The sequence below is a fragment of the Camellia sinensis genome, chromosome 10, assembly GCF_055761805.1.
Source record: "Camellia sinensis isolate YWXY chromosome 10, ASM5576180v1, whole genome shotgun sequence".
NCBI lineage: Eukaryota > Viridiplantae > Streptophyta > Magnoliopsida > Ericales > Theaceae > Camellia > Camellia sinensis.
In genome coordinates this window covers 153,872,338-153,899,726 of record NC_138970.1, presented here as the reverse complement: position 1 = coordinate 153,899,726, position 27,389 = coordinate 153,872,338, and the positions used below count along the sequence as shown (strand labels likewise).

Below are 27,389 nucleotides of genomic sequence, written 5' to 3'. Positions count from 1 at the left end.
AGTTTTTGTATAGTCTCTATGCATTATCACACCCGAAATAACAAGACAACCACCCCTACTGGTATGATCACGTATGTAAAATATGTATCCAATCCTTTATCTTATTTGCTTGAATCTATGAAGAACCAACAATTCGAAATGAGTATTGTGCCCGTGTCAGACACATGGAACACCATGCGGAGAACATGTATATTCACATGTCCTACACACTACGTGGCAAATTAATTTTTTTAATTATTATTTTTTGTAAGACACTTTCAGAACTTTTCATGTACACGCGTGTTCTGTGTTTGAACATGCCTCACAACATTTGTCAGTTTCTTTTTATAATTTTAAGAAACTAGTTGGAGTCAAAATAAAATAAATGAAAATAAAAAAGAGAGAGAGTAAAAGAATGCTTATTTTAAAATTAAGCCTAGTTACGTTGTGTGCCAAGAGGTTGAACAAACATTATTGTGTCTATTAATGACCAAACAGATTTTCTCTAACCCAATATTTTCACTTCAAAAGTGTTGGCACATATTATCGGCAGTTATAGGAATGGCAACGGGCCGGGACAAGGCCGGGGATCACACTCCCCGTCCCCGATCCCCGATGATAAAAATTCCCCCATCCCCAGTCCCGATCCCCGACGGGGAACCTATCACCGACCCCGTCCCCGTCCCCATCCCCATCCCCTAACGGGGATCGGATTTTCCCGACCTTGAAAATTCCCTGGCCCAAAAAACAAAAACAAAAACAAAAACAAAAACAAAACAAAACAAAACAAAAGCAACATCAACATAGATCTGAGACTGAGATCTCATCATCAATATCATCAACAATCAACAAAATCATCAACAGATCTCAGATCTGAGATCAACAATAACATATCTCAGATCTGTGTATCTGAGTGTGTCACAGAGAGAGAGAGAGAGAGGGGACGACGGAGGAAATGGAACTGCGACAAACGACGGAGAAGATCGGCGCGATGGACGACAGAGGAAGTGGAGCGGCGATGCGAGGTAGACAGAGGTGGAGAAGAGGTGCGAGAGTGACGAGGTGGACGGAGGTGGAGAGTCGACGACGGAGGTGAAGCGGCAATGCGAGCTAGATAGCGATGGTGGTGGATTTGGATGAGAGACGCGGTGGTGGTGGTGGTGGTGGGGGTGGTGGTGGGGGTAGGAGTGGTAGTGGTACGAGCTGGACGGCGGTGGTGGTGGATCTCTGAGAGAGAAAGAGGTCAGTGAGGAAGGGAGAGAGAGATGAGAGACGAGGCTGTGAAAGAGAGAGAGAAGTGAAAGTGAGATGAGGGTTTGGTTTATATATATATATATATATATATATATATGTATATAGGGGTAAAATAGTAATTTCACATCGAGGATAAACGGGGCTGAGCCGGGTACAGGACTAGGACACTTATCCCCGTCCCTGGTCCGAAACTGTTCGGGGATTGATTTTTGAATACCATTCTTGTCCCGTCAGGGATATTTTTCGGGGAAGACCCGCTCAATTTGAGGTCAAGGGGTCGGGTCTGTGAGAATATATTGTGAAATATATTGTGAGTCTTACAAATTAAACTTAGAGTCCTAGTAGAGGCATGATTGTATTAGAGTCATGATAGTATTATATTTGTATTTCCTTTTTGGTTTAGGAGTTATGGCTATATATATTCTAAGGTCTAATTGTAATCGACACACATTGAATATATGAAATACAGAAAACTATTCAAAAATCTTGCATGGTATCAGAGCCGTGTTCGAAAACCTAAGGTCGCGATCAATCTTCGCGAACCCTAGCACCGTCGCCTCTCTCAGCCGCCGCCGTCGTCGCTTCAGCCGTCGCCTCTCTCAGTCATCGTCGCTTCTCAGTCATCGTCGCCTAATTTGTAAGACTCACAATATATTTCACAATATATTCTCACACCCCCGCTCCAACTCAAGGTGTTTTAGCAGAAAACACGGTGAGTTTGCTAAGAAGAAACTGAAACCGAGCAGTAGTGTGAGTCTTGGTGAAGAAGTCCGCAAGTTGCAAAACTGAAGGGATGAAAGGAAGCGAGATAGAAGCAGACTGTAGATGTTGACGAACAAAGTGACAATCAATCTCATTGTGTTTTGTCCGCTCATGGAAGACAGTATTGTGGGCAATCTGAACAGCACTGCAGTTGTCACAATAGAGAGAGGTCGGAGAAGACTGAGAGACACCCAAATCAAACAAAAGACAATGAAGCCAAACAATCTCAGCAGTGGCATGAGCCATAGCACGATACTCAGCTTCGACAGTAGAGCGGGCAACGACTGATTGTTTCTTACTTTTCTAAGAGATCAAGGAATCACCAAGAAACATACAGAAACCAAACGTAGACTTGCGATCAGTAACATCACCAGCCCAATCAGAGTCAGCATAGGCCAAAGAGGAAGTAGAGGACAATAGCAAACCTTGAAGTATGGTACCCCTGAGATAGCGAAGAATGCGAACCAAAGCAGAGCCCAATGGATAGAACGAGGAGCAGAAACGAACTGACTAACCACATGAACAGCATAAGCAAGATCAGGGCGAGTGACCGTCAGATAAACTAAACAACCCACAAGCTCGCGATATAAAGTAGGATCATCCAGAGGGACACCATCAGTAGAATTAAGCTTCACATTAAGCTCAATAGGTGTATCAGAAATCTTAGTATCAGTAAAACCAGCACAGTGAATGACTTCATTAGCATACTTAGTCTGAGACAGAAAATAGTCTTTTGGAGAAGAAGCAACCTCAAGACCAAGAAAATACCGTAATGGACCCAGATCTTTCATTTCGAAGGTGCGGAAGAGATACTGCTTGACCTTAGAGATAGTAGAAGAGTCAGAGCCAGTGATGATCATATCATCCACATAGAGTAAGAGAGCAACAAAACTAGCCGATGTATGCCTCAGAAATAATGCTGAGTCGGAAGCAGAACAATGAAACCCAAGCTCGGTAACAGCAGTCTGAAAGCGATCATACCAAACACGAGGAGACTACTTCCGACCATACAGAGCACGCCGAAGACGACAAACTTGGCCAGAGGAATGGAGAAGACCAAGAGGAAGACGCATGTAAACCTCCTCAGTGAGATGACCATTAAGAAAAGCATTCTTAACATCCATCTAATAAAGAGGCCAAAAACGAATAGCAGCGACAAAGATCAAAGTACGGACAGTTGTCAACTTGGCAACAGGAGCAAATGTTTCTTCATAATCAATACCATACTCCTGAGAGAAACCTTTGGCAACCAGGCGAGCTTTGTAGCGCTCAAGAGACCCATCAAAATGGGTCTTGACTTTGTAGACCCATTTGCAACCAACCAAGTTCTTACCAGCAGGTAAAGGAACCAGCTCTCAAGTACTAGTTTTCTGTAGAGCAGACAACTCATCTTCCATAGCGTGAACCCAATGAGGGTCCTAACATGCCTCTTTGTAAGACTGAGATTCTGAAAAAGAATGAATAGCAGACAAAAAAGTACGATAGGAAGCAGAAAAATATGTATTAGACCAACCTAACTTGTTTGGAGGATAACGCGCTCCAGTAGGGTATCGGTGTGCAACAGGATCAGAGTCGGCAGCAGCAGGAGGATCAACAGTAGGGGTAGAGACAACCGGTGAAGGAGGAGCTTTGCTACGAGAATAAACTAACAACGGAGGAGGAGAACAATCTAAAGGAGGAGAAGCAGCCAGAGGTGAAGCAGGAGGAAAAGATGAAACAAGCTCAGGAGGAACTGTAGAGATGTACTCATCAGACGGTACCTCAGAAGGAAATAGATCAATGTGAACCAAATCTTCTTTAGAAACTAGAGCAGTGACAGGAGGAAGCTGAAAGTAAGGTAGACGTTCGAGAAAAGAAACATGAAGGGAGACATAAAGACGACGGAAAACAGGGTCGTAACACTGATAGCCTTTCTGAGTAGGACTATAACCTAAAAAGACACAGAGGACAGACCGTGCACTAAGTTTGATCCTATCTTTGAGGGGAAGAATAACAAAACAGGCAGACCCAAACATACAAAGTTGGGAGTAGTTAGGAAGTTGGGAGAACAAAGCCTCATAAGGAGACCGACCAGAAAGAATGGGAGTAGGCATGTGATTGAGAAGAAAAGCAGCAATAAGAACTGCTTCCCCCCATAATGGAGCCAGCACTGAGGTAGAGAGAAGAAGAGACCTAGCTGTCTCAAGGAGATGACGGCGTTTACGCTCAGCGCGACCATTTTAGGCAGGTGTATCTGTACAGAAGTTTGGTGAATGGTACCCAAATTGGCCAAATACTCACAAAACTCAGTTTTAAAATATTCCCCACCCAAGTCCGACCGTAACACTTTAATGGTAGACCCAAACTATGTAGTAATCATAGACTGAAAGGTACAGTATATCTGATAAAAATCGGACTTATGAGTCATAAGATAAACCCAAGAGTAACGGGTGTAGTCATCAACAAATGACACATAGTATGCAGAACCCCCTTTGGTGAGAACAGGAGAAGGGCCCCAAATATCAATATGAACTAAAGAAAATGGTGTATCAGATATAGAAGTGCTTTTACGAAAAGGTAAGGTTGTCATCTTGGCGAGTTTACGCCTCTGACATTCAATAAGTTCACTAGGAGAAACTTTTCTCAAGATACCTGATTGAGTCAAAGACCGTAAGCGATCAGCAGACAAATGCCCTAATCTAGAATGCCACAAGTAGAAAGGACTGGACAGAGAATCTAACTGAAAAGAGGAAAAAATAGTCGGAGAGGTTGTCAAAGGCAAATGCAAACTCTCTACCACATAGAGGTCCCAACTCTACGACCAGTCCCAATCTACTGTTTAGACATCCGATCCTGCACAGAACAAATAGAAGAGGAAAAAATAACATCAAAACCAGAGGCATCAAGCTGACTGATAGATAATAAACTGACAGATAATTGAGGAACATAAAGAACAGATGGAATAGAGACAACAGACATAGCAGACAGTAAGACAGACCCAACAGATATAACAAACATACCAGACCCATTAGCAACATTGACAGTAATAGGAAAAGGAGGAGGAGTGCTCTTTGGAAGTAAGGAGAGATTGGGAGTCATATGATGAGAGGCACCAGAGTCAAAAAGCCAGACAGACGAAGAAATACCTGAAGAAGACCCAAGCAAACCTGAATGAAAAGAGGAAACAACAGAGGCAGATGGAGATGGCTGGAAGGGAGACAATATATGCTGAAGTTGATTACTCTGAGCAGTCAAGGAAGCCAAGTCAGGATGAGGAGCCGGAGCAGATGTAGTAGAACTGGCAAGAGGCCGAACAGTACTCAGAGAAAGAACGCAGAACTTGATCGAAAATTGCTGAGAAGACAGGGTAGACACAGGCAAAGAAGACAAACATCCTTTCTTGGGACAGTGGTATTTCCAATGACCCTTCTGATGGTAGAAGGCACACTTATCAAAAGCTAGAGACATCGTAATAACTAAAAAACTGAGGGGTTTCCAATACAATCAAACAAAGTAACCAAACCAGGGGTTCAAGTGTAATAATCAAAATGCGATGGGTCACAATATATTCAATTTTTTTTTTTTTTTTTTTAACGCCAAATAACAGGGCTTAAAGACACGATCTCACACACACACAGACAAACAGAGCAGCAAGACAAACCAGTCGATCGAATCAGCCCAACAAACCACGAGGTGTGGTCGATTAGCAGAACCAGAGAGAACCAGAGAGGGAGATAGATCGCGAATCAATCGCGATGCTGAAGCAGACTGAGAGAAACGACGGCGTGAGAGGTGACGGCTGAGAGAGGCGACGATGACTGAGAGAGACGACGGTGCCAGGGTTCACGAAGACTGGTCGCGACCTTAGGTTTTCGAACACGGCTCTGATACCATGTAAGATTTCTGAATAGCTTTCTGTATCTCATATATTCAATGTGTATCGATTACAATCAGACCTTCTAATATATATAGCCCTAACTCCTAAACCAAAAAGGAAATACAATACTATCATGACTCTAATACAATCATGCCTCTAATAGAACTCTAAGTTTAATTTGTAAGACTCACAATATATTTCACAATATATTCTCACAGGATCCCTATCGGGCCGGGTTCAAATTACCATCCCTAGGCAGTTACTAATTGAAGCAAATGCATATGCCCCATATTGTCTCTCAAATACTCAATATAAATGTAATGAATTCTACTATCAAATCTAATCACAACAGAGGAAGGTACCACGTGTCATCTACCTTATTGACACCCAAAAATTCCTCAGGGAGTGGGAAAAGTAACAGACGTTATCCAATTCCATCTACACCAAGGATGTTGTACGCTTTGTAATATAGAACAAATAAGCCTAAATGAACAAACATTTTGTAATGAAAAAAAATAGTACATATTTGTTTTCTTCGTTTTTCATTCACACGAGGAAAATAATGGCTGCCATAACACTGGATCCATGGTTTAAACCTTCAGATCAACACAAAAACTCACCCAGCATGGGCCAGTGGTAAAGGAAATTAACGGGCTCATCAGAGTATACAAAGATGGACACGTGGAAAGACCAAGATTGTTCAATGTGTTATGAGTTCATTGGCCCTGGAGCTCAGTGTGACCTCTAGAGACATGATCATTTATAAGTTCAAAAACATTTGGGCACGTTTTTGTATGTGCCAACATATCATAAGCTATTTCTCATATCAAGGCTAAGAAGAATACTATATAATCAATCACATAACCAATCACAGAAGCACTAGCTAGCATACAATGGGACACAAATTTCAAATAAATAAGCAAAGCAAGAAAATTTGGCAGTGTTATAAATAATAAAGCATATCAATTCAGCGTCCATAAAAAAGACGCTACATATTGGCCACAAAATGCTACCACCCATCAAAGCATCAAGAAAGAACATATAATTGATCAAATTAAAGGATATTAGCAACCCTGCAAAAGGGTCTTTAATCCAAGCACAGGTCAACCAGTGAATTACAAACAGAAATTCACCTGCTTAGCTTGACATCATGACATGATCAATGGACTGAAGTGCTTGGTTGGCAAAGAAACGAACGTCAACGTCTGGATCCTCAGCGAGCTCGACTAAACAAGGACGGATTGTCTTTTCAACCACCTTCATTGCCAAAGGAAATTTTACTCAACAAAACAATATTGAAAATAAAAGCATCAAACTAGAAACCAAGGTACCAACAAACAAAATTGTCAAACTAAACACTTGGTTTGTCTCAACCGAAGAAAATTTTTTTCAGAAAATATTTATAAAAAAATAAAAAAAATAAAAAGACATTTTCTATGTTTGGTTGCGATCTTGAAACTAATGTCTTAATAGTTGCATAAATGATAGTGTATGTGGAGGTGGGGTTGTGTGTGTGTGTGTGTGTGGTGAGGGGAAGAGGGTAGTGGCGGCAGTGGAGCTGGTGGTGTGGTGATGATAGTGGAAGTGGTGGTGTGGAAGTATTGGTAAAATTTCAGTTCAAAAAATGTTTTTCACCAAATAAGCTTTTTTTTTTTTTTGGTGACCACAAAAAACATTTTTCATTGCCTATCGTTTCGCCATACCACATGCCAAAGAATATTGAAAATATTTTCCAAACTTGGTTTTCTACCGAAACAAACGAAACGTGAATGGACTATTTAAATGGGGAAGGAACAGTTACTCACAGATTGGTCAACGATAGAAATGAGGGACTGCAACACCTTTGCTACATTGAACTTGATGTTGGGCACTCTGCGAAAAATGAAATTTAGGCTCAGTACAAAATTACCAAAAACTAGAATTCAGCCAGGTTTGTTTTGATGAACTCCCCAAGAAACTAAGGTACCTGTCTTTTGATGCAATAATTACTACAGGTAACAGCTTTGAACATGTGATTTCTGGGCCCATGACAGGGGCTAGTAAAGAAATTGCACGAAGAATGGTCATCCGATACAAATAATGTGGATTATTAATCATATCCAAAACCTGTCCAGATGAAAAACCAATATTTATTATTCGAGGGGACAGAAAATAAACCATGAAGATCCAGACAGAATGAATGATTCATAAGTTGTGTTTGGTGCGTAAGAGATCCAGAGAAATGAACAATACAAATGAATAGCACACTCTAATGCACATGTCAAAAAACTGAAGCAAAATTAATTAGAATCCAAACAATCCTAATTCCAGTGATATTTGAACCCAGATTCTCAAAAATCTCATTATGAAACCGGTTCTCTGAGTACCGAACCACTGAGATTGACTGCTATAAAACAACATTAATAAATGCCTAACACATTTATCTCATGCAAAACCAGCCAACCTCTGAAATCTGAAAGTCTCCCCATTAATAATTATACAGCAAAATTCTTTTTCAGTAGGCTGCAGTACATATATTAAAATATTTTTAAAAATGTAAAGCCAAAACTTAAGGTCTGAATAAAAATAATAAATATCAATTATCAAATATCAAATATCAAATATTTCAAACTAATTCATTAAGCTTTCAAAAATATTCTGCACAAACTTAAAGTAAAAGATAAAAATAGAACTTCCACTCTGCAAATTCCCTATGAAGTATTTGGTGCCAACCTGTGGAACAATGTGCTGCATTGCCCACTCTGGACCAAATTCTTCTGCAAGCCGCTTTAAATTATTAGCAGCAGCATCACGGATAGAGTAAACCTGCACAAAATACACAAAACAATAAGCTAAAAATAAGTTCTTAAGGTTAGATAAAAGCCACTCATGTTTTGTTGTAATGGTTGTTTCTTTTGAATTATGCATCACCAGGGGATACATAAGATAAACTAAGAAGCACAGACACAATCACACAACACGGACACGGACACGGACATGGACACGCAAATTTTCAAAAAAATATAGGACACGACGCGTTGGGACTCAAGCAAAACACAAAATTTACATATTTATTATGTCATATTTTTAAATATTTTGTATTTATTTTATGTCAAACAAATTCATCAACCTTAGTATGCTATTTTTTTTTTTATTTAAATGATCCTCAGCATGTCCTTAGCTCGTCCCCAACATGTCTTAGTGTGTCCCAAGTGTCCTAGCATTGTCCGATTGTACGTGACCTCCGAAGAGGTGTCCATACTTCATAGAAGATAAACAAAAGATTGATCAGAAACTTCGTCGAAGCCTTCACTAAATTAGCTTATTAGAAATGATATTTCATCCTCAAGTAAAATGGAAAAAACTAATCCTTTAATTTACTGGAACAAGTAATTAAATTGGCTTTGACACAAACACATAGCTATCATACTCCTATCCTACATGCATATCAAAAAAATAATAATTCGATAAACTTTGTAATAAACTAATTTGAAAGAATAAAAAATAAATAAATGACCAAAAGAATAAATATTGAATGTAGCCCTCATATGCTCAACTTGTAGAACAGATTGATCGCATCTCTATCATTCAATTTTACCAACATAACAATGATAATCACCAAACAAAGAAAAGAAAATATGGACTCCCTTGAAAGGTAATCACTTCAAATAAACAAAGCAGCAAATCTATTACATTATATTGAGCCAATAGCTCACTTTCGACTGACAGGCAGTTTTTATGTCAAAGTAAGTTTGTTCTGACTGCTTTAAATTGTTGACAGTTGGCAAAAGTCTAGAGTTTGATACATAGATAAAACTGTCGAGAGTGGGCAACAGCACCGACCTTATCCTGCAACCACTGCATACAGAGAGCACCAAGCTTATCATCAAAAAATCCCACACCCAACTGACTTGCCAATAAAGGTATGTACTCTATTATTGCAAGTCGAACCCTCCAATGCCTATCCTCAGCAAGTTCAACTATAGCCGGCAATAGAGATTGTGACAAAAGATCAATTCCAATAACCTGCAATAATAGCTACTTATCAATATGATTGGAAATAAATATGCATATATTCAGTCTGCAAGTGCATTGCAGAAGAGCATGTAAATATGACAGAAGACATGAACACCTAAACATTTAAAGGCATACATAAGCATGAGTGAGAGATGCATAGGATATAGAATGGTATCAATCGCAACAATTAAACAAAACAAACAGTATGGACAATCATGAGTAAATTGTAAAGATTTGGCAAAGCATAATTAGGGCCAATCTCTATTGTTATTATTATTTTTAAAAAGGCCAAAATAATATACAAAAGTAAATTATCCGGATGAGGTGAAATCAGCCATGCATGAAATACAAATAAAAAGTTGCTTCTGAGAAGATTTTCTGTTTAAAAGACTTTAATAACATTAATTGTATAAAAAGTAAGGATTTGAGGGTGTTGGTGAAGAATGAGATTATGAAAGGAATTGTTAAATGAAAAAATTTAGAAAGATTAGTAGGAGAAGAATATGGAAGATTTGATGGAAACCAATAAATATTTTATTGTCGAATATGAGAGTTTGAGGTGGCATTTGCAGTGAAGAAAATAAAATCAGGTAAGGCACTAGGAACATATTGTATACCTATTATTGAGTCTTGGAAATACTTAGGTAGAGAGGAGTGTCTTGATTAACAAAATTATTTAATGACTATAAAAATGCTTGATGAGTAGAAAACGTATTTCAGGACCTATATATAAAAATAAAATAGATATCCAAAATTGCAACAATTATAGAGGCGTTAAGCTAAGTCAAACAATGAAATTGTGGGCAAAAGTGGATGAGCATTGCCTAAGCGTTACAACAATAATATCACAGAATCAGTTTTTATTTATGCCTGGTAGATCTGTAAGTTTTCTGAATGTATATTAGATTGAATTGATTGACAAAGAATACATCATTTATATAGAACACTAATTCCTAATCCTACATTAATACATCGCTGATATATAGAAGTCTAATAGGACACTAATCCCTAATCCTATAAGGAAAAAGGAGAACACATTCTCACACCCCCGCTCAAACTCAAAGTGTTTTAGTAGAAAACATTGAGAGTTTGTCAAGAAAAAATCAAAATCGAGCAGTGGTGTGAGTCTTGGTGAAAAAATCAGCAAGTTGAAGAGCCAAAGAGACAAGGAAACGAGGTAAAGCCGAACTGCAGATGCTGACGGACGAAGTGATAATCAATCTTAATATGCCTTGTCCGTTCATGAAAGACAGCATTATGAGCAATTTGAATAGCACTTCGGTTGTCACAATAGAGAGAGGTTGGGAAAGAATGAGAGATGCCCAAGTCAGATAAGAGACCATGAAGCCAGACAATTTCAGCAGTAGCATGAGCCATAACACGATACTTAGCTTCCATAGTAGAACAAGCAACGACAGTTTGTTTCTTGTTTTTCCAAGAAATCAAGGAATCGCCAAGAAACATACAAAAACTAGAAGTAGATTTACGATAATTAACATCACCAGCCCAATCAGCATCAACATAAGCCACCAAGTTTAAGGAAGAAGTAGAAGATAATAGCAAGTCTTAGAAGATAGTACTGCGAAGATAGCGAAGAATCCGAAGCAAAGCAGCCCAATGTGTAGAGCGAGGAGCAGAAACAAACTGACTAACCACATGGACAGTATAGGCAAGATCAGGGCCAGGGCTGCAAATGAACCAAGCTGTTCATGAACAAGTTCGTCTCGACTCGTTAAGGGCTCGGTTCGGTTCAGTTCGTTTAGTAAACGAGCCGAGCTCGAGCTCACGTCAGCTCGGCTCGTCAAGCTCGGCTCATTTATCTTTATTTAAATTATATAATAAATATATTATTTATATATTAAACAATATATAAATATATATAAATACATTATTTATATATTAAATAATATAAATAATAATTTTTATTTAAATATTTTTATATAAATAATATAAATAACATTAAAAAAAAATTATCAAGCCGAGCTGGGCCGAGCTCGAGCTTCATTAATGTTAACAAGCTGAGCCGAGCTCGAGCTCAGCAAAGCTCGACTCGGCTCGGCTCGGTTCGTTTGCAGCCCTAATCAGGGCGAGTAACTGTCAGATAGACTAAGCAACCCACAAGCTCGCGATATAACGTAGAATCGTCTAGAGGAACATCATCAGTAGTGTTGAGCTTTACATTAAGCTCAATGGGGTATCAGAAAGCTTAGTGTCAGTAAGTCCGGCACCATGGATAATCTCGTTGGCATATTTAGCCTGGGACAGAAAGGAACTTTTGAGAGAAGAAGCCACCTCAATACCAAGAAAATACCGCAATGCTCCCAGATCCTTCATTTCGAAGGTGTGGAAAAGATACTGCTTGACCTTTTTGGGCAGGTGTATTAGTACAAGAAGTTTGGTGAATGGTACCCAAGTTGGCCAAATATTCACAGAATTCAATTTTAAAGTATTCCCCACCCATGTCAGACCGCAACAATTTAATAGTAGACCCAAATTGTGTAGTGACCATAGACTGGAAAGTACGATATATCTGGTAGAAGTCAAACTTATGAGTCATAAGATAAACTCACGTGTAACGGGTGCAATCATCAACAAAAGACACATAGTATACTGAACCCCCTTCAGTGAGAACAGGAGAGGGTCCCCAGACATCAGTATGCACAAGAGAAAAAAGAGAAACAAAAATGGATGTACTTTTATTAAATGGTAAAGCTGACATTTTGGCAAGTTTACACCCTCGATATTCATCAATTTGACTAGGAGAAATTTTGCCCAACAACCCTGACTGCGCTAAAAACCGTAAGCGATCAATAGACAAATGACCGAGGCGAGAATGTCATAAGTAAAACTGACTCGACTGAGAATCTAACTGAAACAAAAAAAGTGTAGCTGGAGAGGTGGATAAGGGGAGATGCAAGCTTTCAACCATATAGAGATCTCCAACTCTACGGCCGGTCGCAATCTATTTCTTGGACACCTAATCTTGCACACAACAAACAAAAGAAAAAAAGATAACATCAAAACCAGACTAATCAAGTTGACTGATAGATAATAAACTGGCAGATAACTAAGGGATATAAAGAATAGAAGGAATAGTAACAGTAGACATGGCAGAGGTAAGACAAACCCAATAGATAAAATAGACATACCAGACCCATTAGCAGTATTAATAGTAATAGCAACGGGTGGGGGAATACAGTTTTGAAGTAAGGAAATGTGAGGAGTCATATGATGAGAGACACCATAGTCAAAAAGCCAGACAGAAGAATGGATGCTTGAAGAGGACCCAAGCAAACCTGAATGAAGAGAGATAAGAACGGAGGCAAATAGGGATGGCTGAGAGGTGGACAGAATATGCTGAAGTTGTGCAACCTAAGCACTCAAGGAAACCAAGTCAAGATCGGGAGTCGGGAGTAAATGTAGTATAAGGAGCAGGAGGTCAGAGAGGACTGCGGAACTGTGTCTGAGAAGACAGAGCAGGCTAACGTCCCTTCTTGGGACAGTTGTTCTTCCAATGACCCCTCTAATGGCAGAAAGCACACTCATCTGGCCCTAACGGTCCTTTCTTGGGTTTCGCAGTGGCCTGAAGCTGATGAGGAGGTGGGGTCAATAACAAGGAAGGCTTGGCAGGAGCCAAGAAGACAAAATGAGGCAAAGCCTGACTGGCTGTCTTAAGACGAGTTTCCTCGGAGAGGAGCTCACGAACAATAGCATCCACAGATAGAAGAGGAGATCGGTGAAGAATGACACCTCGGAAAGCCTCATACTGAGGGGAGAGCCGTTAAGAATTGCACTAAACGACCCTACTCCCGAAACTAAAGATAAGCGTCCAGTATCTTAAGACTAAGTGGTTCCATAAGAGCCAACTGATCCCAGAGATCTGTCATCTCAATATAGAAGTCTTGAATAGTCAGATCCTGCTGACGAGCATTCTGAATAACTATTTCTAACTCATACCACTTAGCAAAGTTAGATTACTGATAAACACCTAGTAAATAATCTCACACCTCCTTGGCAGTACTGTACTTTGAAAACATCATTCCAATACAATCATCCACAGAGTTATGAAACTAGGTTAGAACTTGGGCATTATCACAATCTCAAGAGTCACAGGAAGTCAGATACCCTTCCGCCTTCGGGTCCAATGGACGAGGAACAAAACCAAAAACATAGCCCCATTTTTTTATGACCAAGAAGAAAATTCTTCATAACACTGGCCCAATAGACATAATTGCCACCAGTGAGTTGGCATTTGATGGCTTGGATTTTAGTATCCGACATTGTAATAAAGCAAAGTTTATGGTGTCCAAGTATAAAACAACTTAATCAGAGGGGTCAAACTGTAATAATCCCAAAGTTAGCACAGTTGGGTCAAATACTGGTGAACTCAGATACTAATAACAATATGAGAGAGAGAGAGAGAGATAACCAGAGAGCTCAATACAAGAGAGAGAGAGAGAGAGAGAGAGAGAGAGAGAGATAACCAGAGGGCTTGATTGCGACGATGTCGAAGCCCTAAGGAGAACCAGCGAGACAGAAAGAGACAGCGAACCAGAAAAGCACAATCCAGCGATGTAAAGAGATGCGCCAAAGCTCACGGATCACACTGGACCAGCAACTCACACTAAGCCATGGATCAAAGGCGACAGAGACCCAGTCGCAAGGGAGAACCAGTCACGAAACAAAGGGAAGAACTATGAACCAGAGCCAACTCAGAGTCAGCAAATAGCAAACAGCTTCTAGGGTTCCGACGGTGGCTCTGATACAATGTAAGTTTTCTAAATGAAACTGTATATTAGATTGAATTGATTGACAAAGAATACATCATTTATATAGAACACTGATTCCTAATCCTACATGAATATATCACTGATATATAGAAGTCTAATAGGACACTAATTCCTAATCCTATAAGGAAAAAAGAAGAACACATTCTCACAAGATCAGCAATAGAAACGATATATTTACTAAGAAGATCAATAAAGAATACACAGAAAGAAAAGTGATCTTCATATGGCTTTTATAGATTTACAAAAAACTTATGATAGAGTTCCTAGAGAAATAATATAGTTAGTGGGTGCTAAAGAGGAGGTGTGACTGAAGAGTATATTAATGCCAAAGGATATGTATGATAGGATTGTGGCTACAATTAGATCACCGCCAGAAGAACTAAGTAAATTTTCAATCACTATAGAAATGCATCAAGAAACAATTTGAGTAATATATTCAACCAAGAACAAGTCTCTTATTTTGTTACCAACCAACTGGAGGTCCAGTTGGTTCTTAATAAAAAAATTATTTCAAGTAATCACGAACTTTAGGAGAGAACATCATGTGCTTAGCAGAGCTCTTAACTGATGTTCCAGTAAATTAGCTAGGGCAGATAATGAATTAAAGTCAGACTCAGATAGCTCAACATGAAAAATGGTTGAGTAAAAGCATATACAAGGCCCAACACCTTATATTACCACAAACCTGATTGACTTGATCAAGTTTGCTAATAATGTTGAGGCGCACATCAGGAAATTCATCCTTTAAAAGGGAAAGGAATATTGGCAGAAGCTGCTCAATCGTTGCATCCTGCATAAACCACCAAACCAAACTTAAAAAACCTACTGCACTGTGTGCAGTGTTAATAGAAATGCATTTTATCTAAATAAGAAATCAGAAAACAATTGTACAAATAAAACCACCACAGTTCAACAATTTAAGCACAAAATTTTGTTTCTCAGATAAGCAAAAGACTTTATTAAATGACAAACACTCCTGGGATGGTAACAGTCCAGTGAAAGGGACCCACAAGAAGATGACAAATTGATTACTAGTGCTAGGGAGTTAGTCTTGTTAAGAACCTTTGATTTAATGTTGATGTATTTTCTTTCTTTTAGGACTTCTAATGGCTTTAGTGATAGCATTTGAGTTTTATTAGGTATCTGTCTTGGGTAGGATTGGTTTGAGCAGGCTTCCATGAGTTTCTAAGATTGTCTACACCCCCTATGAATAGGCTCTATTGCTGTACAATAAATTTGGCCTCCAAGTATGAATGAAATTATGAATTGATATATTGAGCTTGTCCTCTCTTCACCCCTAATCTCTTCCTCTTCTTCTTCACCCCTAATCTCTTCTCTACTTTGCTTCTTTATTTCTTTATTTAATTTTTTTTCCGATAAATAAAGCAAACTTTATTAAAAAAGCATCAAGGCGATGCAAAGAATACAAGAAAATAGCAGCCATAAAGCTAACTAATCATACTTTGCTTCGTTATTTCCTATCTCTATCCTTCCCTCGTCTTATCTTCTATGTTCTTCTATTCTCTTCTCTGTACTTTTCCCCTCTCTGCCTGTTGGTTTATCTCACTTCTTTGTCTCCTTCCATATCTTCTCTACTATTCATACAACTATCTGATCATATCACATATCTACACAAACAAAACTAGCATGCTATGTTTGCCCACAACATGTTTGACAAAAGAGTGTGAAGGCCATGCTTACCAACCACGTGTTCAACAAATTACTATGAAAACCATGATACATCAGATAGATGCATGGACCGAGCGGAGGTTAGTAATAAGAAAAACATACATGTTGCTGAATCTACAGATCTAGTTTAAGGGACAAAAAAGAATGGGGTTAGGGGTAGAAAAGTGAGGAATGATATATTATTGAACCATCTTCATTGAATGGAAACCACATCAAAATTAAGGCACTAATAACATTTCTAGCCCTACACCAAGTGGTCAGAGTCTCGTGGCACTAATTACAATAGTAAAAGAACTGCAGCAGAAAACATAGATGTTAGCAGTGGTTTCTAATGCTGCTGTCAGCAATGCCCTCCGCATTTTTTGCAGCTCATATAACATATACTACAACTAAAAAAGATTCAAATGCTTGCCTACTTATCAGTTTCTTAGACATAATTAAATCAATATGAACATTGATCCAAAGTATGCACTACCATGTAAATATGAACATTGACATCCTCCAAAGTATGCACTATCATATCCCACCTTTGCATGTGTGAATTAGATACGGCTGAATATCTCCCCTCAAATGGAGGCTAATTCTTAGTTTCTTACCTTTCCTAAGACGGGAGCCATTCCCATTATAACGGAAGCCAAAGCAGAGCGAACATGTTGAGAAGAATCTGATGATAATTCCTACAAAATGTAATTGCCAAGTAATGAGCTAGCTGAAGAAATGGCACAACGGGTGAGGAGCGGTTACACAAACTAGCAGGCAATATTGTGTATGCTTTTGGCATTTGTTCTTGTGAGAGACCAAGAGAGGGGAAGATATGCACCTTTACACAAGGAAGAATGTGCTGTATAGCAAGTTCTGGACTAAGAATCCGGCAAAACTTAGTGACTTTGCCAGCAGCTGCTATACGTACTTCAGCTTCATTATCTCGAAGTAAGCGCACATATGCAGGAACCAAATCCGTCCTTCAATAACAATACGATCACATCAATCCAACATTTCAAGACAGATACAGCAACAGAACCATTGACAAAATACTGACATAAAGATAGGATTTGAATTGAAAAGAAATGAGCAAGACACTATATGTATGTCTCTGTGTGACCGTGTGTGTATCAATGAAAAATGGACCAATAATATGACGACTCATAGCACTTAATTTCTTTCACAAGACTTCCCAAGATAGCACATGATCATACTGTGAGTAGAATAAAATATAACTGAAGTCAACCTGACAACCTATGGTGACAGAATAATGGCTGTGTAGCCAAAATAAGGCAATAAGTCAGCTTTAAATTAGATAGGTACCTGGTAGGTTCAGGCCCCACAGCCTCACAAAGCTCATACAATTGATTTGCAACCATGTAGCGAACACGCCAAGACTTATCCTGTTTAAGAATGGTAAAGCAGACAATACATATACAAGTAAGAACATATCTTAAAGTTACAGATTCTTCTAGACATCAAAATTCCTATGCAGTAATTTCAGTCAAAAACTTAGTGATTCTCAGAAGCATTATCAAAAAACAATTAACTACATAAAAACAAGTAAGAAATAACTGTTGAGCAAAGTACACCTGAAAAAGAAATAGTAGGGTTGTCTAGTTTGGAACTGCATGTGTTTAGAACTAGGCAATAAATTGTCATTCAATCTATGCACAAAAAGAAAACATACTAAGACAGTATCACAGTAACAGGCAGATGACCTGGTATGAAGTTATAGTTATCTGAACTTAAGTAGAGTAAGGAAGGGTGTTTGCATCAATTTCAACACATTGAGAAGTATGTTAGGAGAAACTTCCCGTTGAGAATGGTGGACAATAATCAAAGTTGAGAATGGTGGACAATAATCAAGCATGCAACAACTCTTCTAACTGAAAGGTTTTATATGGGATAAAAGGCAATTTGTAAAACATCATCATGCTGTCACTTTTCATTATTGGACAGTTAACACAATGAAAAAATCATTAAACAAGGGTAAAAAAAAAAAAAATCTAAATAATATGTTTCAAGGTAAATTACTCTCCTAAATATCTATAACCAAATAATATGTTTATCAACTCAATGAGAATCTCAAACCTGCAGTTCATAACCGACTCTATGGAAACAAACAGGCTACAGAAAGTTGGCTAATATTAATAGCCATGCATCGTTCTATCCAATGCTTATCATCCAACATGTCTTCTTACACTGCTGCAACTTCAACTTTCCCTGTACTCAGCAGTCTCCGTTGCGTACAATTGGATCATCTTCACAACTACATGTCCCATAGTTATCGAAAAAGTGCTAATACCACATCAATTCTGGTCCCAAACATATTTTTTAAAATATGGTACATCTTGCTCTAACAAAATATGGTTACATTTTTTTTAATAATAATATTAAAAAAAATTATTCATTTGGTTAGGCTTTTTCTTCACAAAGCTAAAATCAAATAATACAATGATTTAAAGGAAAAAGCCATGCAACAACTTAAATATGATGACCTTAGCAGAGCAGTAACTCAACTAATATAGGGTAACTTCTTTAATCAATTCTAAAACAAACAAACTTTATCATCAATCATTCCTCATTAAAAGCAATTAGTAGTCCTCTAGCTTGAAGATATATATCATGCAGAGAAATATAAAGCCTTTTGTAAAGATCCTGATCTTCCTAGTGATATGCAGGACAAACATTGTTATAAATTGTCCAAGTTGACAAGATATAGCTCCTTTGCACAAGTAAGAAACCGATGTATTTTCATGGGTTGCCCTCGTTCAGTATATGAGTTCTTTCGAATTTCTCGTATCATTTTCGTGTATTAGCATGCATGTTTGAATTCTGATCACTTTTACGTGGGAAAGGGGGCCACCCTCTAAGCCTAAGTATTCCTCAATGACCAATAACGTACAAGTGTGAGGGAAAGGTGAAAAGAACCCTATTTAGGGAATGCAATAGAGAACCTGAGATCCGATATGAACAATCAGATGAAGAAGCGGAGCTTAAAGCCTTTACTTTCTGTTATTCCTCACCGTCACTGCCTTCCCACTTGATGACCTGCTATCTCAACCATTCTCACAATGTGATTTTCACCAGCCTAACCCCACCATACCACTTTCAAAGTATATTGTTTACCACATTCATGTTACTATTTATGTAATGATCTATGTTCTAGGTAGCATATAATATTCCAGAAACTAGTACATGAATTACGAATCATCAAGATATGGATTATGAACATAACCAAACCAAACCAAACCAAACCAAGCCTTAAGTCCCATCGAATGGGGTCATATGGATTATGAACATGCAGAAAAATATTGATGCAACACATCATGCTGATAAAACAAATTCACCTCTGCAACATTACTTAATATACCATATAGCCATCAACAAAAAAACAAAAAGTGAATAACAAAATGTAATTGTTGTCCAGAGAATGTCTACCCTACAAGTATATATGACAAGATCTAGAAGAGTACATATGTTAGATAATAATATTCAGCAAACCAGGCCCAACAATGAGAGATTTAAAATTTGGGGGAAAAATACATAATATGTGCTTATACCTGAGAAAAGTTGACAATCACAGGGAGAATATGTTGAACACAATCCTGGGGCTCCAACAATTTGCCCAGAGCAGCACAGCCCTCAACAGCTAACAAGCGAACAGAATCTTGATCTGAATAAAGATGCAGTACAAAACCCGATGCTTAGCAAACTAAATATAAGCAATAAGCAAAACAAATGAACAAAAATAAAAGGCCATTATCTTGAATACAATGACTACCATCTCCATGAGCAGATTTACATTGGGTCAAGTTTGAAAATCATACTGTATTTTTACTGTTTTTACTTCAGATAAATATTGTTTTAAACAATTTGTCCCCACTGAGTTTGTTTATGCCCTCACCCCACCAACTGGAATTTGGACATTTTACATCTCTCCTTTTTCTCAACTTTTTCCCATCTCTCTTGTTGATCTCTCTCATAAAACAGAGTGGTGTAAAAAAATAAGGGACTTGTAACAAAGAGAAAATTTAACTTGCACAAATGTCCCAAAGAAACTCACTACACAATTAAATGAAAATAAGTTGAGGGTTTACTTTGTGCATGACTTAGCAATTGTCATGTTACTATTAATTAACTTAATTGGTGTTGAAATGACCTTTGAAAGATTAGATGACTATAAATTGTGTTGAGATATTGAGTTTTGCTTATTTGCTAAATTTTGTGTATGTTAAGGAAATGACATTGGGAAAAGATCTATATTGGCAATTAGGAAAAAGTTCCATGTATGATTCCATACATGGTTTTGCCCCCGCTGGACCAAAAACCTAGGTTCAGCCCATCTAGTCTTACAATAGCTCCAAAACATCGTATTCCATTTCACTAAACATTTATTTACTTAGAATGGTTATCAATTGTTTGAAAGTTGATAACTCATTTCAACAATAGATCAATTCTCTTCCAACAGACCTATGAAGTAGTAAAACCCATGATCTTTGTTGCCATATATAGCTCAATAATCATTATTTATCTTACGCTTATTCTAAGGAAGTAAAGTTGTCATGAATCCTCAAAGGTTAATGGCTTTCTTGACAAGTTTTGGTATTATCTACTTGATTTCACATGCTACCAAAAGCATTTTCTTCCACTGATAATCTTCTATTTTCAGTTGAGCTTTAATTTTCTGTTTGTATTCTAACAATGCAACTCAAGTCTTTGGCTATACACCAATAAACCTCCATTTCTTGATTCCAAATAACTATTAGCAAACCTTATCTATTTTGCACATCTTAGCTATTTATTGTTTCTACTGTTTCATACTTTGAATAAATATTTTTTATACAATTCGCCCACACTGAATTTGTTTACGCCCTCACCATACCCAGTGGAATTTGGACATTTTCTCTCCCTCTCTTTTTCGTCTAACTTTTTCCATCTCCCTCGTTGATCTCTCTCATAAAACAGAGCGGTGGCAAAAAAATAGGGGACTTAAAATTTTAATTTGTAACCATGGTTGTTAAAATTGCGATCCGGATCGTACGATCCTACGATCCTACTTTGCCAAAACGATCCAAATCGTTGTAGGATCGATGTTACAACAGGATCGCAAGTAGGATCGTGTAGGATTGCATGGGATCATGTAGGATCGTATGGGATCGTATAGGATCACAAGTAGGATCGTAGATTTTATAATTTTTTACCTTATTTTTAATATGTATCATTTTAATTTTAATTTTTATCTTTTTTTTTAATAGAAAGTAGGATCTTACGATCCTCGATCCGATCCTACAATCCGATCCACCAAACCGTCTCACCGATCCTACTTAGGATCCCGATTTTAACAACCTTGATTGTAACAAATGTCCCAAAGAACTCACTAGACGATTAAAATAAAAAAAAAAAAGTTTAGGGTTACTTTGTGCATGATTTAATGATTGTCCTTTTACTATTGATTAACTTAATTGGTGTTAAATTGCCCTTTTAGAAAATTAGTTGACTATAATAAATTGTGTGGACGTGGAGGTTTGCTTATTTGCTAAATTTTGTTATTGTTAAGGGCCTATTTCGTAACATTTATATTTGCAATTTTCTATTTATATTTATAAAATTTTTGAAAATTGTAAACAAAAACTCGCTTGGTTTCTATTTTCATTTCAAAAGTTGTAAACAGTTTATAAAAGTTGGTTTCACTTGTTTTAAAAAAGTTAGTACCACAAAAAAGTTGGTTTCACTTGTTTTATTTTTTTTCATTTCTTCCTCTTTCTCCTACCCTTTCCGACCAATACCCATTGCTCATCATTACCACTGGCTACCATTGCCAATGACTTCCTCCGCCAACCACCGGTAGTGACCACCCTTGACCACTACCTCTTTCAAAAACTACCTCCGGCCACCACCTAAGGCAACAGACCGGCCACCATCTCCGATTGTTGGCAACCACTTCCAACCACCACTTCCCATGACTAGCAACCACCTCCGCCACTGCCAACCAATGTTGCAACCACCTTCGGCCACTATCTTTGGTGGCCGACAACCACCTCCGACCACCATCTCTAACCGTTCAAAACAAAATTTTAAAATATTTATGTATCAAACATGTTTTTTGTTTTTGTTTTTACCCAAAATAAACATAAACATGTATAATGTTTTCTATCAACTGTAAATGTTACCAAACAACAAACGTCACCAAACAGCACCCAAGTGCTTGACATTGGAAATGATTTTCTATTGTCACTTAGGAAAAAGTTTTGTGTAATATAAGGTTTTGCCCATGCTAGACAAAAAATCCTTGGTTCACCCTTGCTAGTCTTACAATACCTCCAAAACATATTGGGTATGTTTGGTTTGGATTTGTAGAGTGATTTTGGGAAAAAATTTCTAAAAAATTTGTTTGGTTTGTAATTTTTCCAAAACAATTTCTAAAATCACTTTTTCTCTCTTCTCTCTCATTCTCAATCACTTTTCTCTCAGACACATCTACTCAATTAAAACAAAATATCAAATCATTCCAAACTTCAAAACTACTTTCAAAATACACAACCAAACAAACCAAAAAAATTTCTGAACTCTCTCCCCAAAACAATTTTTAAAAACTACTCTCTCAAAACCAAACCAAACATACCCATTATTTCTTTCATGTTCCATTTCACTAAACATTTACTTTCATTAAAATTGTTTTCCAATTATTTGAAAGTTGATGGCCCATTTCAACAATAAATCAATTCTCTTCCAACCGACATACGAAGTAGCACACAACTACTAACTCATTGGCATGACAAACCTATGATCTTCATTGCCATATATAGATCAATAATCATTATTATTTTTCTTATGCTTGTTCCCAGGAAGTAAATTTGCCATGAATCTTCAAAGGTTAATAGTTTTTTCAACAGGTTTTGGTATTATCCACTTGAATTCACATGTTATTAAACACATCACCTATTCCATTGGAAATCTTCTATTTTATGTTAAGTTCTAATTTTTTGTATGTATTCTAACAATGCAATTCAAGTCTTCGGCTAAAGACTAACAAACCTTCATTTCTCAAGTCCAAATAACTATTAACAAGCTTTATCTATTTTTTGCATCTTAGGATATTTACTGTTTTATACTCTGAATAATTTTTTTTATACAATTTGGCCCCACTAAGTTTGTTTATGCCCTCGCCCTACCCATCGGAATTTGGACATTTTCCATCTCTCTTCTCTTTCCCCATCTCTCATACAACAGAGCGGTGACAAAAATAGGGACTTAAAATAGAGAACTTTTTTAATTAAAAATAGGGGTCTTTAGATAGGGAATTTTTTTAAATTTGCACCAGTGTACCAAAGAAACTCACAAGACGATTAAAATAAAATACATTTGGGTTTGATTTCTGCATGACTTAATGATTGTCATGTTACTATTAACTAACTTAATTGGCCTTGAATTAATTAGAATATGGAAGTTTGTTAATTGACAATAGACCTATGAAGTAGCAACACAACTACAAACTCACAGGCATGCCAAACCCAAGAACTTTGTTGCCATATAACTCAGAATAATCATTATAATTTTTCTTACTCTAATTCCGAAGAAGTAAATTAGACATGAATCCTCATAGGTTAATGGCTTTCTGGGCAAGTTTTGGTATTATCTCCACTTGATTTTACAGGTTAACAAAAACATCACTTTTTCATTGATAATCTTCTATTTTATGTTTAAGTTTTAATTTTTTGTTTGTATTCTAACAATGCAGCTCAAGTCTTCAGCTAAAGAATAATAAACCCTCATTTCTCGAGTCCAAATAACTATTAACCACCTTTATCTATTTTGCACATCTTGGGATATTTACTTTTTTACTGTTTTGTACTTCAAATAAATATTTTTTATTCAATTTGCCCCCACTAAGTTTGTTTATGCCCTCACCCTAACTCACAGGCATGCCAAACCCATGTTCTTTATTGCCATATATAGCTCAATAATCATTATTATTTTTCTTATGCTTGTTCCGAGGAAATAAATTAATCACAGTTTCTCTGAGGCTAATAGCTTTGTCAACAAGTTTTGGTATTACCCACTTGATTTTACATGTTACCAAAAGCAACAATTTTCCATTGATAATCTTTTACTTTCTGTTAGGCTTCAATTTTCAGTTTGTAATGCAACCCAGGTCTTCGGCTATAGACTACTAACCTTCATTTCTTGAGTCCAAATACTTATTAGTACGATTTTATCTATTTTGTGCATCTTGGGATATTTGCTGGTTTCTCTTTGTGAAGATTTCACCATCTGAGCTAGCTGGCATCTACACCTACAACTATCCATCCCTCTTCCCCATTCTTCATCTCATCCACATTTAGATTGCCTACTACAGTTACATATTCAGTTATTGTGGTCCTAATTCATCACATCCACCATTATCATATGGTTCCAATAAATATTCCCGCTTTGAATGTTCCAAGCATGGGTAAAAAATCACCTCCGCTGCTAGAGGTTTGCAATCTGCTAACTAAAGCTTGCCAAATGTTTATCACAGTTGGACCAATCCATGCATCCCTCAATATGTACCTGATCATACATTGGAAAATTAAGACTGCTGTGGCCTAGCGTATAAAAGTGCACTTACCATCCTGTGTAAGATCCTCAAACATTGACATGATGTCAGTCTTGAGATGAGCAGGTTCAACAGTTGCAGCAAACTTCCCCAAGTTTGTTGCAGCAGACCTCCTCACCATAGGCATGTCATCCTGACACAACTGGCTGTATATTGACCGTAATTCTGTCTTTAACATCTCTGAGGCACTGGGGTAAGCAATATGAAATAGTCCACAAGCAGAGACTCGGGCTGTAAACCATTCACCTGCTGCCAGTCTCTATAGAAGGGAACTTACATGAGAAAAGGAATATTTCTTTGGTAAGAAGAATAATATATCATGAGGATATAAATCAGAAATACTGTAAGCCATTTATAAACACGGAGCAATCCCATAATTAAAATAAATCCAGAGGAAACCTAAAGGAGCAACATGCATATTTCAAGCTAGCAAAATGTACACTTCCATTTTCCAAAATAACACCATCATGGCATCACGCTGTCGAGTAGCCAATAGTAAAGAGAACAACAATGTAACAGGTAGATTTTTTGTTGTGGTAACCATGACGTTAACAATTCAATGTGGGCTCAGAGCTTTTTGAGAACACTTAGACATGCAGACACATAAAATGTTCTTCTAGATGAACGTACTTGTAACAGCAGTAGAAAGTAACAGAAAGAGAAAAAAAAAAAATACCATAGCAAAATCTAACCTTGACCAGTGGAATAAACCAGTCAACCAAATCACTCTCCCTCATCTGAGATCCAATTCTACACAATGACTCAACAGCTTTGTCCCTCACACAGGTTTCCTCAACAGTGCAAAGAGTTTCCAAAGGCGGGAGCAAAACATGTGCATGCTCCACTCCGCCAACATAAGGAATAAACACACCCAACTCTTCTGCCATAGCAAGAAGCACTTCATCATCGTCATCGTTGTTTTCGCTCAGAAATGGAATTAATTCCTTGCGCGTCCGCTCCTCCCCAAGAGCACGTGCAATTGTTGACAGCCTCCGAATAGAATTCAACCGAAGTTGAATGTCATCATTCTTAAGCTCATCTATCAGAACAGCTATTGGGTACAGTGGCTCATCACCCATTGACATTGTATCTATCAATATCTTGCAACTCCAAACTATTAACCAAAAGAACAGTCAGCTCATAGCAAACTCCAAATTACTATGTAAGCATCAATCACAAAGTACACAAATAAATACTAGATTTTGAACCAACCCATTTCCACAAATTTATTATATAAAAAATTTTTAAAAAAAAAACAAAGGAAATCGAAGCTTCATAGTTTCCGAGAAAAAACCCACTAAACTGAATCAGCTTAGTTCAATTGAGTCAGTAAAGTTGTCAGATTCCTGCGTTTTCTATGCAACCACAAGGGAGAGAAATTGCAAATAACGGATCGGAAGAGACTCTGAGATCCAGAACCAACCCTAGAACCGAAATCCAGAAAATTGCAGAGGTATTGGGGAAATGAAAGGAGGCTTCTTGAAAACTTAAATTGCAAAGCATAAAACCCTAGGTATTCGACACCATTTTTATATAGTGTTTTGAAAGTAAAACACTAAAGAATTGTATATTTGTAGTGTTCAAACAAATTCATGCAAGTAACATACATATATGCACACACACACACACATATATATATATATGAATGAATGTATATGTATATGTATGTGTGTGTATATTTAGAGAGAGAGAGAAGGAATCGTATATCATCTAACCGACTGCAATTGCTTCCTGCCGGCTTCCTCTGCTTCAGGGGTCTGGTTCGAGAGAGAGAGATATTTGTTCCCGTAAGTGTGTATTTGCCGATCAGAGAGGCCGATTATAAGCCGGTGCTCTTTTTTTTTTTAAATATCTATCCAATATATTAAGCAAAAAGAAATTTCTAATTGCTGAGGTTTGTGAGAGCTCTAATATGTCAATCTTAATTTTTTAATTTTTTATTTTTAAAAAAAAATTAATCTCAGCATTTATTAATTTCTCTCAACTCACAAAACTTTTTCACTTCTCTCATAATTACTGCAGTATCTTTTCCAAAACAAATAATTCGTATATTAAAAAATTTTAAAACAAATATAAATATCTATATCTATATCTATTTATTTATTTATATCTGTCTCTAACCCACAAGTTTTGTGGAAGTTTCAATATCTGAACCTTAATTTCTTAATTTTTTTGATTTTTTTTTTTTTAAAACTTAGCACTTATTAAATTCTTTCAAGTCTTTTAACTTCTCCAATACACACTGAACCATAAATAAACATAAACACTCACAAAGAAAAAAATTTGATTGTAATGTAATGTAATTGTAGTTTGAATTTTCTAATCCCTGAATTAAAAGATTAAAGTGTGATGATTGTAAAAAGATTTGTTTGAATTTAATAAGTGGCATAGTAAAAACTTTTGAATTTAAAAAATCAAAGAAAGTCAAAAAAGACTTGGAAGAATTTAATATTTATCACATTTTAAATTCAAACGATCA

General features: G+C 37.2%; 1 protein-coding gene across 10 annotated transcripts in view; it reads right to left on the bottom strand.

Moving 5' to 3' along the window:
* The window catches only part of LOC114286024 (uncharacterized), a 32,784-nt gene extending 6,024 nt beyond the window's left edge, over nt 1–26,760 (bottom strand). For 3 of the 10 annotated variants that reach the window (XM_082892621.1, XM_082892622.1, XM_082892620.1), the window contains exons 1-13: nt 26,626–26,754; nt 25,603–26,024; nt 24,923–25,169; nt 19,875–19,987; nt 17,632–17,711; nt 17,147–17,288; nt 16,923–17,003; nt 15,323–15,427; nt 9,674–9,856; nt 8,564–8,656; nt 7,818–7,957; nt 7,657–7,723; nt 6,985–7,108 (exon numbers count right to left, since the gene is read on the bottom strand). In XM_082892621.1, the coding sequence (XP_082748747.1) occupies nt 6,989–7,108; nt 7,657–7,723; nt 7,818–7,957; nt 8,564–8,656; nt 9,674–9,856; nt 15,323–15,427; nt 16,923–17,003; nt 17,147–17,288; nt 17,632–17,711; nt 19,875–19,987; nt 24,923–25,169; nt 25,603–25,995 (1,764 nt within the window). In that variant the 5' untranslated portion in view covers nt 25,996–26,024; nt 26,626–26,754 and the 3' untranslated portion in view covers nt 6,985–6,988. Of the gene's footprint in view, nt 1–4,502; nt 4,828–6,763; nt 7,109–7,656; nt 7,724–7,817; nt 7,958–8,563; nt 8,657–9,673; nt 9,857–15,322; nt 15,428–16,922; nt 17,004–17,146; nt 17,289–17,631; nt 17,712–19,874; nt 19,988–24,922; nt 25,170–25,602; nt 26,025–26,625 lie in introns of those variants that run through there. The other 7 variants (XM_082892625.1, XM_082892627.1, XM_082892626.1 and 4 more) reach the window with 5 other exon arrangements.
* Between the last annotated feature and the right edge of the window lie 629 nt (nt 26,761–27,389).